The 12,284-nt window shown below is 39.9% G+C and overlaps 1 protein-coding gene across 2 annotated transcripts in view; it reads right to left on the bottom strand.

The window, feature by feature from the left end:
• ankrd6 (ankyrin repeat domain 6) overlaps positions 1-12,284 on the bottom strand; it is a 51,342-nt gene that overhangs the window by 13,975 nt on the left and 25,083 nt on the right. For both annotated transcript variants that reach the window (XM_015400733.1, XM_015400734.1), the window contains 4 exons: positions 11,584-11,682; positions 8,888-8,986; positions 5,990-6,088; positions 656-754 (listed from right to left, as the gene is read on the bottom strand). In XM_015400733.1, coding sequence (XP_015256219.1) covers positions 656-754; positions 5,990-6,088; positions 8,888-8,986; positions 11,584-11,682 — 396 coding nt within the window. The remainder of the gene's footprint in view (positions 1-655; positions 755-5,989; positions 6,089-8,887; positions 8,987-11,583; positions 11,683-12,284) is intronic.

Raw genomic sequence — 12,284 nt, forward strand, 5'->3', positions numbered from 1 at the left:
GGAGTCACAGCCAAACAGGAACAGACCAGATGAAGTTGATGGTCTGGATTTAAGAGTGAGCAGAACGTTAGAGATTGAACCAACAGATTCTGCAGGGTGGGAGAATAGAGATAGAATGAAGCAGAATGATAAATGGAAATAAATGAAGCATACATTGGTTTAAAGTGGGAGCAACTGATAAACATCTCAAAGCTCAAATAACTCCAGATGAGCTGAGAGGCTATGGATGCAGAGCAGGAGGGAGAGGAAAGAGGAAGAGCTTTTCCATCCATGGTAACAGGAAAAGTGAGAACATTAGCCAAATAATGTAAGACCTTCATCCAATTTAGAGACAACAGAGTGGAATGAACCATGTGTGCTTAATGGAAAAGACGTCAGGACAAACCCTGGAGCAAGAAAACATCCTCCTACATCTACACAACGGAGATATAAGATGGGACTCTATCGTGTCATCCAGATGCTCTAAGCTGCCTTCAGACTCATCAGCTAGTTTCTATCATCCTCCCCATTTTCCAGCACTGAACCTGAAATAAATGCATTCTAAGAAGAACATCCCTCTCCCATTAATGTTTTAGAAATGCTGAAATAAAGCTATTCTTTTTTGCCATTATTGTCATGAAAAAAATCAGTCTGTGTTTTAGTAGGATAGACTCACCAGGTTCTTCTCTGACACCGAGCAAAAGGCCCCCAGCAGGATGCGTAGCATGGCCACATGGTTGTAGCGAGCCGCCACATGCAGACAGGTGTCTCCTGCCTGGGATCAAAGACAACAGCAGCTGATGAGGACGGAAACCTGCACCGTTCCACGTTTTTACTCAGTACTACTGGTCCACAATTTCACAGAGATTCTCTCTCCTCTCTCTTCTATCAACTTTCCTGTCTGCATATTTAAAAATATGACTAAAGGTCAATAGAACCTTAAAAATCCCCACAAAAAAATCAAATAAATGTCAAATCAAAACGAATAACAGCTTCAAACGTTTCTCTCCATCTTTCTAAGGATCTCCTTTTCTTGCAGGTGTAACTGATCTACCAGCGAGGCAACGTTTACTAAATTAGTTATCTAATTATTACACAGAGACAAGCCAGGGGGAGAACCAGGAATTTGAGGCCCCATGAAAGACACTGATATTGGGCCTCACCCAAAAAAAAAAAAAAAATGTATTAAAGCTTTAAAACTGCTATAAAGATGCATTGATTTGTTTCATTCATGATCACTATCTAAATTACCTGATGTGATGCAGGAATTTTGGTCAATTTATTCATTTCTTAAAAATTAGGATTTTTGCTGGATTTTATTTTTATATTTGAAAAGTATATCAGAATAAATGTTTTCTTCTCCTTTTGTGGCTCCTTCCCTCAAGGGCCCTTTGAATCTTCCTATCCCCCCCTCCCCCCATACGGCTGCCCTGAGACAAGCACCAGGAAACTATTCCTCAAATGTGATTAATTTTATTTTTCATTAATAGGGAGTCAAATAGAAACAGCCGGGGCTCTTCTCTGTTTCTCTGTTTGGTCTTTGTCTGCCGGTTAAAAGTCGCTCTGCAGAACATGGAAGCCATTCAGCAGGTGTTCAGGTGCAACCGGCCTGATGGCCCTCCACTATCATAGAGACGCTGAGGCCTTAAAAGTCTCAAAAAGCATCTAAAACAATTCAAAAGAAGTTAAAAAACAGATTTATTGACATTATCTAGTCTGAAAACAGTTAAATAGCCCCCTTCCCTCCCCCCACACTGTGTAAAGCTGTGATTGTTTGTTGCTTCATGGCGTGCAGCGCAGCTTTCTGCACAGACAGGACCTTCACCTGCTTCCTCTCAGGCTGCTGATAAGCTGAAAAATGCTGATGCTGCTTCCTGCGCCGCCCTGGGATTTAACCAACTGCCTGGTATCTTTCCACAGCAGCCTCACACGAAACCAAAACAAAAACTCGATCATTTTTTCAGCAAAAATAAACTGGACATTTGAGGAAATATAAAGAGTATTGGTATCGATAGAATTCAACTGGAACATCTATTTTATACTTCAGAATTCAGAGTAAAAGAATGATCCGTTTGGAAACTGGAACCCTTTGAAAGGATTGAGTCTTTGGAGTAAAAGTAACTTTGACAGCAGCAGTTGGATCCGGTGTGGTGGTAGTATTTCAATTCTATTCAGTTTATTTCTATAGCGCCAATTCACAATACGTCATCTCAAGGCACTTTCCAGTTCATCAGATCATCCAGTTAGATTGATTCAAAGTTTCCTATCTAAGGAAAACGAAAGTTACGTATGTAACTACGGTTCTATGAATCCCGGATGACCACCAGAGGGTGGTAATTATACCAACAGAGTCACACCTGTGACACCGGATGACCACTCAGAAGCTATATAGCCTGGCCTCATCCTTTGCTCTGCTCCTACAGAATCTTCTGGCAAAAGCAAGGATTCTAAGTGAAAGAAGCTCTGGCGGTCATCTGGGATTCATAGAACCACCACCAGAGGGCGGTGCTGAAAGCACTGAATGACTAATGCCAACAATGTCACAAGGAATCCTGAGCACATACCTCACTGAGGAGGCCCAGCAGAACCTTGTAAAAGGACCTGACCCAGGGGATGAGGGGCAGCCACATTGACACTGTAGAACCTGGTGAAGGTGGTTGGGGAAGCCCATGAAGCAGCAGCACATATAGCTTCCAGCGGAACCCCTCTCAAAGCAGCCCAGGAAGCGGTGACGCTCCTGGTGGAATGTGCTCTCACACCGACTGGCAGGGAGCAGTGACCTGCAGCGTAGGCGTGGCAGATGACACTCACAATCCTATGGGACAGACGCTGCTTGGAAAGAGGACAGCCTAACCTTGGACCCCCATAGCAAAGGAAAAGCTGGTCCAAGCATCTCAGATTGGCAGTGGCTGCAATGTATGCCTCCAACGCTCCTACTGAGCACAACAACTCAGACCCATCCTCAGTTGCACCTGACTGAGGCTGAAACCGAGCCAGCTGCAATGGCTGGTTACGGTGAAAAGGAGACACCGTAGGCACAAACACAGTATTGGGCCACTGCTGGAGGTTTCTTCCTGTTAAAAGGGAGTTTTTCCTCTCCACTGTCGCTACAAGCATGCTTAGTGTGAGGGATTGCTGAAGAGTCAATGAGTCGATGCAATCAGCTGGTTTTCCTTAGATAGAAAACTTTGAATCAACCTGACTGGATGATCTGGTGAACTGGAAAGAGCCTTGAGATGACATGATGTGAATTGGTGCTATAGAAATAAACTGAATTGAATTATTTTCTGCTATGATGCAGCCTAATAACACTGGATGCTCCTAAAAGGTTCCCACATGAGTAAAGCATCCCAGATAGCCTTAGTTACAGCTGCAGCCATCTGCAGCAAAGTCAATGCCAACGTTTTCTGATGTTTAGTCTGCTGTGTGACCTCAGGTCCATCCTCTCTGCTGCACATGCTAATGTGCAAAACATTCCGCCGTGGTTTAATTATTCTTCTAGTTCTACTTTAAATGCTCTAACAAACTATGAAATTATCCAAACTACTTCCCACATCCTGTTCTACCAGCTTTACGTTCCTTCTTATAACCTAACTGAGTAACTGTGTTAAATATGGATGCTTTGAACACGGAGTAGAAACCTTTAGCTTTTAATATTTCGCCATAATTGAGCAGCTAAATTAAAAGATGACTGTGGCCTGATGTGAACTGCATACAGCCAGATGTTACACTGCATTTTGAAGGCAAAAAACATCTGTTTCACAAAACCTCCTGAAATCTTCCTCCATTGTGCCTTATAGAAATAAACTGAATTAATAAGGCCAAACAAACAGGCCTGCTGGTGAACCTGCCAAAAATTACAATATATTATTTTGCATTGGAAAAATGCTCTAGAAATGAGTAAAAAAATCTTAGTCAAACTAAGTAAACTAAGTGTATTTACCCTTAATTTGAGTAGTTAAATGAGATAGTTTGCCAATGGAATGAGTATTTTTATTCTTAAAATAAGATATTTAGATAATATGCACTTGAAATAAGACAATGTAATTGTGTTTTCTTATTGGTAAATTGTCTTGTTCCATTGGCAAAATCTCTCTTTGCCAATGGAACAAGACAATCCAAGAAAAAAAAAATGCACTTATTTTAAGAAAAAAGGACTTATCTAGATTTAGATTTTTTCCAGTGTGTTTTCTTTATCAGACAAAGAATCGGCTCATTTATAGAGATTCATTAGACTTGGGGTCAAATATTGCCTTTGGTTTTGATGGTTTTGACTTAGAGGTAAAGAAAGATCCTTTAAGCTTTAGAAAAAATAAAAAGATCACAATGGACCAACCAGAATGGACGTTTTACATCCATTTCTCTACATCAGCATCAGGTTGGTTCCTCCTCAGGAACTGCTGCATCAGTGTGAGGTGGCATAAAGGCCATCAGCCTGTGGTTCTGCTGAGGTCCAAAGAGCCCGGGTTCTTTCAGCCTTGTAGGTTGTTTCTGCAGGGTTCTGGTAAAGGGGCTTTGCAGGCGAACCAAGAACAGGAACTAGTCGATGATGTGGAACTAAACTGAACGGACTTGAAGCTACATGAATTCTGACTCTGGACCTTGATTTCCAAATGAACTGCAGAGTTTGCTTTCATTTGAAAACGGTCCAGTTCCTTTCCTCCTCAGGCTTGGTCAGACGATTCTGACAATGTTTCTGGTTCAGAATGAAATATTTAGAGCCCAAAAAACCTCTAAAGACTCCAATTAAACTCCAAATTCTGGAACCTCTAAAGACTTCAATTAGACTCCAAATTCAATTCTAAAAATCCATTATTAATTATAAAGGGGAATTAAATGTTGCAGTAACTCATAACTTATTTTTTTTAATCCAGGTGTTGATGCTGTAGACAGGAAGGATCTCCTGTAGAGGTCTGTCTTCCAGCAGATCTGTAGAAACCTCTGACTGAAGACACTGTTCTCATTTAACAGTATTCTGAAGAGGATTCTCACTGTTTTCCATAATCTTCTTCACTTTATGAAGAATTCTTCTTTGTGAAACTTGTGATCCATGGTTTATTACCTGGGAAGCCTTTCACTGTTCTGGTAGGGATGGTGTTTTCTACACAGGAGCTGATGTAGTCAGTCACACTCAGTCATTGCTTTGATGTCCTCTCCATGTGGCTGACACAGAGCACCCTAGCCTGTAACCTCGCAGAGATTCTTCAGCTTCCTGTGTCCATCTCCTTACAGTTCTTTTTTTATGCAGGTTGTCTCTTATAAAGTGGATTATAATTTGAAAGGTTTGTTTTCTCTGCTACAGCAGCTGTTGGAACGTTGGCAGCGCAGCAATGAGTGAAGTGTGATTCGAATCACAGCTTACTGCCACAAATGCTTTGTGGCTGTTGTGTCTGTAGTTTATCAGCAGTGGAGGTGATTACTGAGCGTGCAGACGGAGGAATGTAAACAGTAACTATCAGAACTCTCAGGTTGCACCTTTTTCTGCCACATTTCTTCTTTCTACTCAGGTTTTTGGGAAATGTTTGGACTCAGAACTCTGAGAACAACCAGCTTGCTCAGCGATGACCTTTAGTTGCTTCTTCTCCTTGTGAAGGGTGTGATGACCGTCTTCTGGACAATCAGCAGATTAGATCAGTATCCAATAATTTAGTTTCTCAGTGTTCTTGTTTAGAGACACAGAGCTTTGAGTTTTTTTTTATCAAAATGAAAAAACAACAACATATAACACACCATGTCATATGGTTCTATATATCAGAAATAACAGGCATCTGGTAAAATCCAGCATTTTATGCAACATTCAAATGGCTTTAGATGTACCTGTAGATGTTTAACAAGGCTTTGAATTCTTTTAGGTGATTAAATGATAAATGATCAAAATTAGATTTATTCTGGGTTCTCAGGAATGCGTGGGAGCTGCTTCAGAGCGGTTTGCAGAGTGAGGTGGGTGTGTGCATGGTCGTCTACACTAGTCACATGACCTTTGACCCCCGTGAAATCCTGGGAAACTTACATGGTTTTTGCTGTCAGGCCGGGATCCTCCAAGGAGCAGGACCTTGGAGCTCTGAGTGTGGCCGTTCTGACAGGCCAGGTGGAGAGCTGTGTTCCCTGCCTACAGAAACAGGGGTGGGAGGGTTAAGCTCATTCATGCTACAATTTTTATATACACACATGGACAAAATTTTTTTTTTATAATATTCTTAAAAAAAAAAAAAACACAGCCGTCACACAAATAACTGGAATCTGACAAAAGTAGAAATAAAAATGAAATTCGGAAATTGCTTTTGAACCACGGTTCAACAGAATGACTGAAACAATAAAATCATGAAACAGGCCTGGAAATAAAGACTGAAAATAAGGTGACCTTGCAATCAGTCAGCAGGCCTATATATAGGGCTACAGGTGTGTTGTTTGGTTACCTGGCGTGTACCACACTCAACATGGACCAGAGCAAGCAAAGGAAAGACTTGTCTGGGACATTAGGAAGAAAATTATAGAAACGTGATAAAGACAATCAGAGCATCTCCAAGCAGCTGTGTTCCTGTGACTACAGCTGCACAAATAACAGCTGCAGGAGGAACATTGATGGTAAGAGGTCAGACATTCAGCCTGCTTTGTAATTCTTGTAAAAGTAAACTCAACTGCAGACTAAACAGCTAAACTGGTGTCTTCCATCTACTTCTATTCATGTTCTTGGACTAGTGAACCAGTGGGCTGGTCTGGATGTCAATTTCAGGGCGTGACAAAAGTACAGGCCAGAACCACATAAGGCAACATCCATGAGTTTACATAAACTTGGGGCTTCGTTTGGATTCGCCCGTTTAATGGCGGAAGTTTAGAATTGTGAGATTTGCAGAGAAATGAGATGTTGATGGGGTTTGAACTTCTCTGCACGTCCATTTCACCCACTGAACTATCGTTATTCATCTATGGCGATGGAAACTCGGTTTGCATTCAATGACCCCTATAAAGAATGTTTTTTACCTGAATTCAAACCAGGTGAAACTCAAACTTTCTGGATAAAACAGACTGACAGAAACGTTTTTTTTTTTTTGTTTTAAATGCAAAATGTTTATAGATTTTTCTTCAATCTTGGTGTAATTCTTGCTCTAAGTGGGTCACTCTGTCAGCTAAAGGCATGTTTAGAGTCTCTATACTCCGTCTTTTTTTTATTTCCAAATAAGATTGCATCCTACTCCTTTAACATAGATGTTACTGATACTGTGAGATCTTGCTTCATGCATTTCTGAGTAACATTTTTTCCTCATCAAATCATCTAAAGAGCAGCTTTAGCTGCAGCTCTTGGAGTAACGGTGTCATCATGACTGAATAAGCGACACCATCCTGCCAGCTTCTTGCTCTGGTTTTGGGTTTTACTCCTTTTGAACTGAAGGCGGCGGCATCCTCTGGAGAATATTAGGGAGCGGCTTAAAATGTAAAAACAGGTCCAACTCCAATTAACCAAAAAGTTGGGGATGAATTCAGAAGAAACCTGCAAAGCCCTGAAATCATCCTGAATGTAAAGCTGGAGCTTTTATTTTAATTTCATGTCTAAGAGTGAGAAGAAATGTTTGTCTTTTGATCCTAAAAAACAAACCATTTAGCAGTCAGTATATTTAGTAAACTAGTTTGTTCTTAAATATTTTATAGAGAACTGTTTATTTTCTATTCAAAATAAGCAAAAACACATGAAAAGTGGAATCTACCTTTCTTTAAGTTGACGGTACGCCGAGTCCGTTTCTCTCTTCAAGTCGTCACTCTTTGTTTATTCAGGCATTTGGAGCTTAGCTGCTTTTTGTCTATTTATTCCTTGTTTGTTTGTCCATTTTAACTTATAAAATCTATTCTTATCTGTGTTTTTACTGCTTTCTGGTCTCTTTTTTCCTTCCTGGTTGACATCTTTGTTTTCATGTCCCCCTGGGTTTTTAATTGTCCCCGTCTTTGTTTATTTCCTTTTTTTGGCTGTTTTGGCGTCCCGCGTCATGCCCGTTCAGCACCTTAGGCATTCTCTTTGTTTCTATAAAAACTGATCTATAAACAAACCTAAAGTTGATGTTGTAAAATCATTAAAATGGTTACAGGTGAAGAGATAAAACATTACTGACGTGGCAGAGAAGTTTCTCTGGTATAAGAAAAGTCCGATTCAGCTCATGCAGACAGTAATCTGACCAGTACCTTCATCAGTAACGTTTTTGCTCAAATATAATGTATCCAGTGCCGCCCCGATCCTCTTGGGGGCCCTAAGCAGAAATTGATTTGGGGGCCACCCTCCCACCACACAAGCAGAGGGGGCCCAAAAACCTTTGACCAGGCTACTGACCAAACTATGAAGACTGCCTTTGAGCTTCTCACCTATGCTAGAACAATATTGACACAAATGTCCCACTATAATGTTATAGTGAATATTATAAACAAATACAGTGAGGTTATGTATAATACAAAATAAATTATACTTAAAATACATCACTCTTTAATTAAAACTTCTGAATACAAACCGTCAAAAAACATATCAAGTTATTTGCAAATGTGCAATCTTTTAAATAAAACCAAAAAATTATATAATCAAAAACAAAATGTTACAAAAAAAGATGCTTAAATAATGAAAGCAAACATAAGAAGAGCAAGTGTTTAACAATGACCTCAAAATGGTTCCTTCCTCGCTTTTCTGGAGGCAAAGTCACTGATGACATCATCGTATGGCATCGCTTGGCCAACTTTGTTATTAATACTAATGACTGTAAGTCCACTAAGTCTTTCCAGGGTCATTGAGTATGTTTTTATTAATTAAATACATCCAATCCAATAAATCCACTTTATTTATTTATATAGTACATTTAACACCAAAGATTTATCCAATGTGCTGTTCATAAAAACAAACACCAAAAATCAGTGTTTAAAATGAACACTGTACCTTATTTTTGGCGTGAACGTTGGCTCCAGCCTTCACCAGCAGTTTGACGCACGGACTGAAGCCGTGCCAGGAGACCTCATGGAGGGCCGTGTTCCCGTCCTGAGAGCCAGGAACACAAAAAGCACTTTACTTCAACCTTAGCTCAGTGAAACGCCTGTTACGACGTAAAACGATGTTAGATGAGCCATGAGATCTTGGTGGTCAGAAATCTAGAAAGCTGAGATTTTTACTAGCAGACCAGGGAGTAAAGAAAAGAGCAGCATCTCAGCTAATTATCACCATAAAAGGTTTCAGGACCTTAAGGATCAACTGTTAAGAAAAATGCATGTTTTACAGAAAGGTTTGGAGATAAGATCTAAACTCAGCAATAAAACAGGTGAGGTGCTTTAGCTGCAGGAAACAGGGGCGGATTTAGGAAATTTGGGGCCCTAGAATAGACATCCATTATCTGTTCTAGGTTGTGTCCCTCTCTTCTTGTCCCTTTTCTTCTTGTTATCCTCTCTATGTTTTGTACTCAGCTGACTTTTCATGCTGTCTCTAAAGGAATGAAAGATTTTTTCCAAGCACTAAGCTCACTTAGCTGATTGCTCCTTCCTGTGTTTCCAAAAAGGCCAAAGTAAATAACCCAGTCCTTCTTTTCACTGTAGACAAGCCATGATCTGCTTCTCTGTTCTCCATTTTTCATTTGGATGAAATAATAGCTGCATGAATCATGAGAGGACAGATACTGTAAACGAGCCTCGAACTCAACGCTATTTCTGACATTTTGAGTTGAAAAAGCTTCCTGGATGGGAAGAAAAACGTCTTTAAACTTGGAAACTAAGTGGATTGTTTTTTAACTTTTTTGGGAGGAAGAAGGAAGGAATGAACAGATGAAAGATGAAAACTTTCCACAGTTGCAGCGACTTCAGCTACAGCTGCTTCCCAATCCTTTCTGCCCGGTTCTCCCTTCAGTTGAACGTAGAAAAGTCAACTACTTAACTGTCATATTGCAATAAAGTAAACTAGAAGCTAATTAAAAACACCAAACTACATCCCATGTGGAAGTTTCTTCCAGATGGCGTTTTTTTCCAGGATTTTTCCATATTTTTTCCAGCTGTAAGAAACTGTTTCTTCCAGAAGAAACTTGGAAGGTCAAATTTACTGCAAAGTTTAGTTTCTTTTGGTGAATATTTATCCTTAAGCTGCCAAAATCCAGTAATAACCCTGAGGTTGGGTTCAATATCTATAAACCATGGAGGTTTGGGAGCATGAAGAGCAGAAGAAATGAAAGAAAAAGAAAGCCAGCTGGTGGAATCTGAATAAAACGTTTTCCTACCATTTAGTGAGTTATCACTTTTGTAATGAACTGAACTACTGAGCTGTATTCTGCTGCTATGTTGCTGCTGATCTGGACGTCTTAATGCAGAGTTTAACACTTTATTCATTCATCTAGATATGTATTCACTGAAAAAAATAATGCAACCATTTTTGGCATTTACTTAATCATAAATGTCAAAACCATTTTCTTACTTTAACACCATGTCCTATCCTGCTGACATGAAACAATTGTGTTAAAGAAGCTAAATATGATTAATTAAATGCCAAAAAAGTTGCATTATTTATTTCAGTGAATTACATCCACTTAATAAATTATATAACTTTTTATTTTGTGTCACTGTGTGTATTCTCCTAAAGATGTCTCCTCATGTAGCCTGGTGGATATAGTGGGGGTGGCTTATCAATAGAGCAATCCCAGTTCCCCAGAATATGATCCATTAGCAGGACTTTCTACCACTCTCTTCCACAAGAAACTCCACTTTGCTGGAGGACTCATTAGCTAAGGTTTAACCCTTAACAGGACACTCAGTGAAATACTTTGAAAATTAAGATTTTAATTAGATAGCGTTATTGGAATCCAGGACAAAACCTTATTACCTTTGTAACATAAAAAAATATGGATATTTTGATGGCAAAAATGAATATCAATGTAATAACAAGAAACACCAACTGGCCCGAATATATTAAGAAAAATAACAAAAGTGCTTCTAGAAAAAAAATCATGAAAAACGACCTGAGAATGAAAGAAACACATTTTTTTGGTCCAACATAACCTCAGAGGCATTAATGCTGATACTGGACCTTAAATTTTTTAGTTTATAAACCTAAATATAATTGTTAACTAGACCTAGTAACTTTTTAACTTTTAACTTTTCAATGAGCTTTTTACCTTTTTTCTTGAGTTAACTTTTTTTTCCAACTTACTTTCCAGCAGGTAATATATCATTCAGGGCTCGTCTAATTGGTCAAATGCCAAAATAAGATGTATAGACATAGCAGGATCTTTAGTGAATGGCTGGATATAGATCTAGTGCTTCTAGATCTCACTGAGGGACGGGGGGGGGGGGGGGGGGGGGGGGGGGGGGACTCCATTTGTTAGGAGGATGCAACTGATCAATAATGCTAACTTGCCATTTACGGGTTTCCTTTGCCGTTTAACCGAATTCAACATTGCTTTCATCACATAGTTTTATATGTATATCTAAAAAGTGGGTTATTTATTCAGTTCATTTCAATCAGCCCCACTTTGGAAACTTCAGAGTTCCAGTACTGCCACCTTTCAAAGGGAAACACTGAGCAGCTCAGGAGGAGCATGGCTGGGTTGGATGCACATGACCGGCCTTCCATGTGTTCATGTGGAGGAGTGTGAGTCTCACCTTATCCTGTCTCTCCAGTGCACACCCTTCCTGGATGAGTATGCTGATAATATCAGAGTTTCCCACCACAGCAGCACGGTGCAGCGCTGTCTGTTCCCCCTGCAGAGACACACAGCAGTGAGTAAAGCCTCCTGCTTTGATGACGTGGCTAGTTCAATTACCCCATCTTAGTCCATCTAAAGCACATCTAAACATCAGAGCAGCAGTGAAGCTCCTTTAATGTTGTGTAATTATCAGCTAATGCCGTCTTTGTTCAGCTCCCATCATAGGGGATGCGGTTAGGACAGCGAAGCAGACTGAGTGGATCACAGAGACGCTTCTGAAACTCATCACACATGCTCCTTCCTTCATGCAAAAACCATAGAAATCCAAATCCTCAGACCTCTTTGACTCGCCATGAACACAGTTATCAGTTTAATGTAAGTTTGATGGTCGCACTTTACTATTATAGCACAGGTTTATCCAATATCAATATTGGTTTAATGCACAATAACAGAAGCAGACACATGGTAACTTCTATTCAGTTTATTTCTATAGCGCCAATTTGCAGGACGTCATCTTAAGGCCCTTTACAGAGACAGGTAACCAGATCATCCAGCCAGACTGATTCAATGTTTTCTATCTAAGGAAAACCAGTTGATTGCATCGACTCATTGACTCTTCAGCAATCTCTCACACTTAGCATGCTTGTTGCGACAGTG

The sequence above is a fragment of the Cyprinodon variegatus genome, unplaced genomic scaffold (genome assembly GCF_000732505.1).
Source record: "Cyprinodon variegatus isolate N-32 unplaced genomic scaffold, C_variegatus-1.0 Scaffold1140, whole genome shotgun sequence".
Lineage (NCBI taxonomy): Eukaryota > Metazoa > Chordata > Actinopteri > Cyprinodontiformes > Cyprinodontidae > Cyprinodon > Cyprinodon variegatus.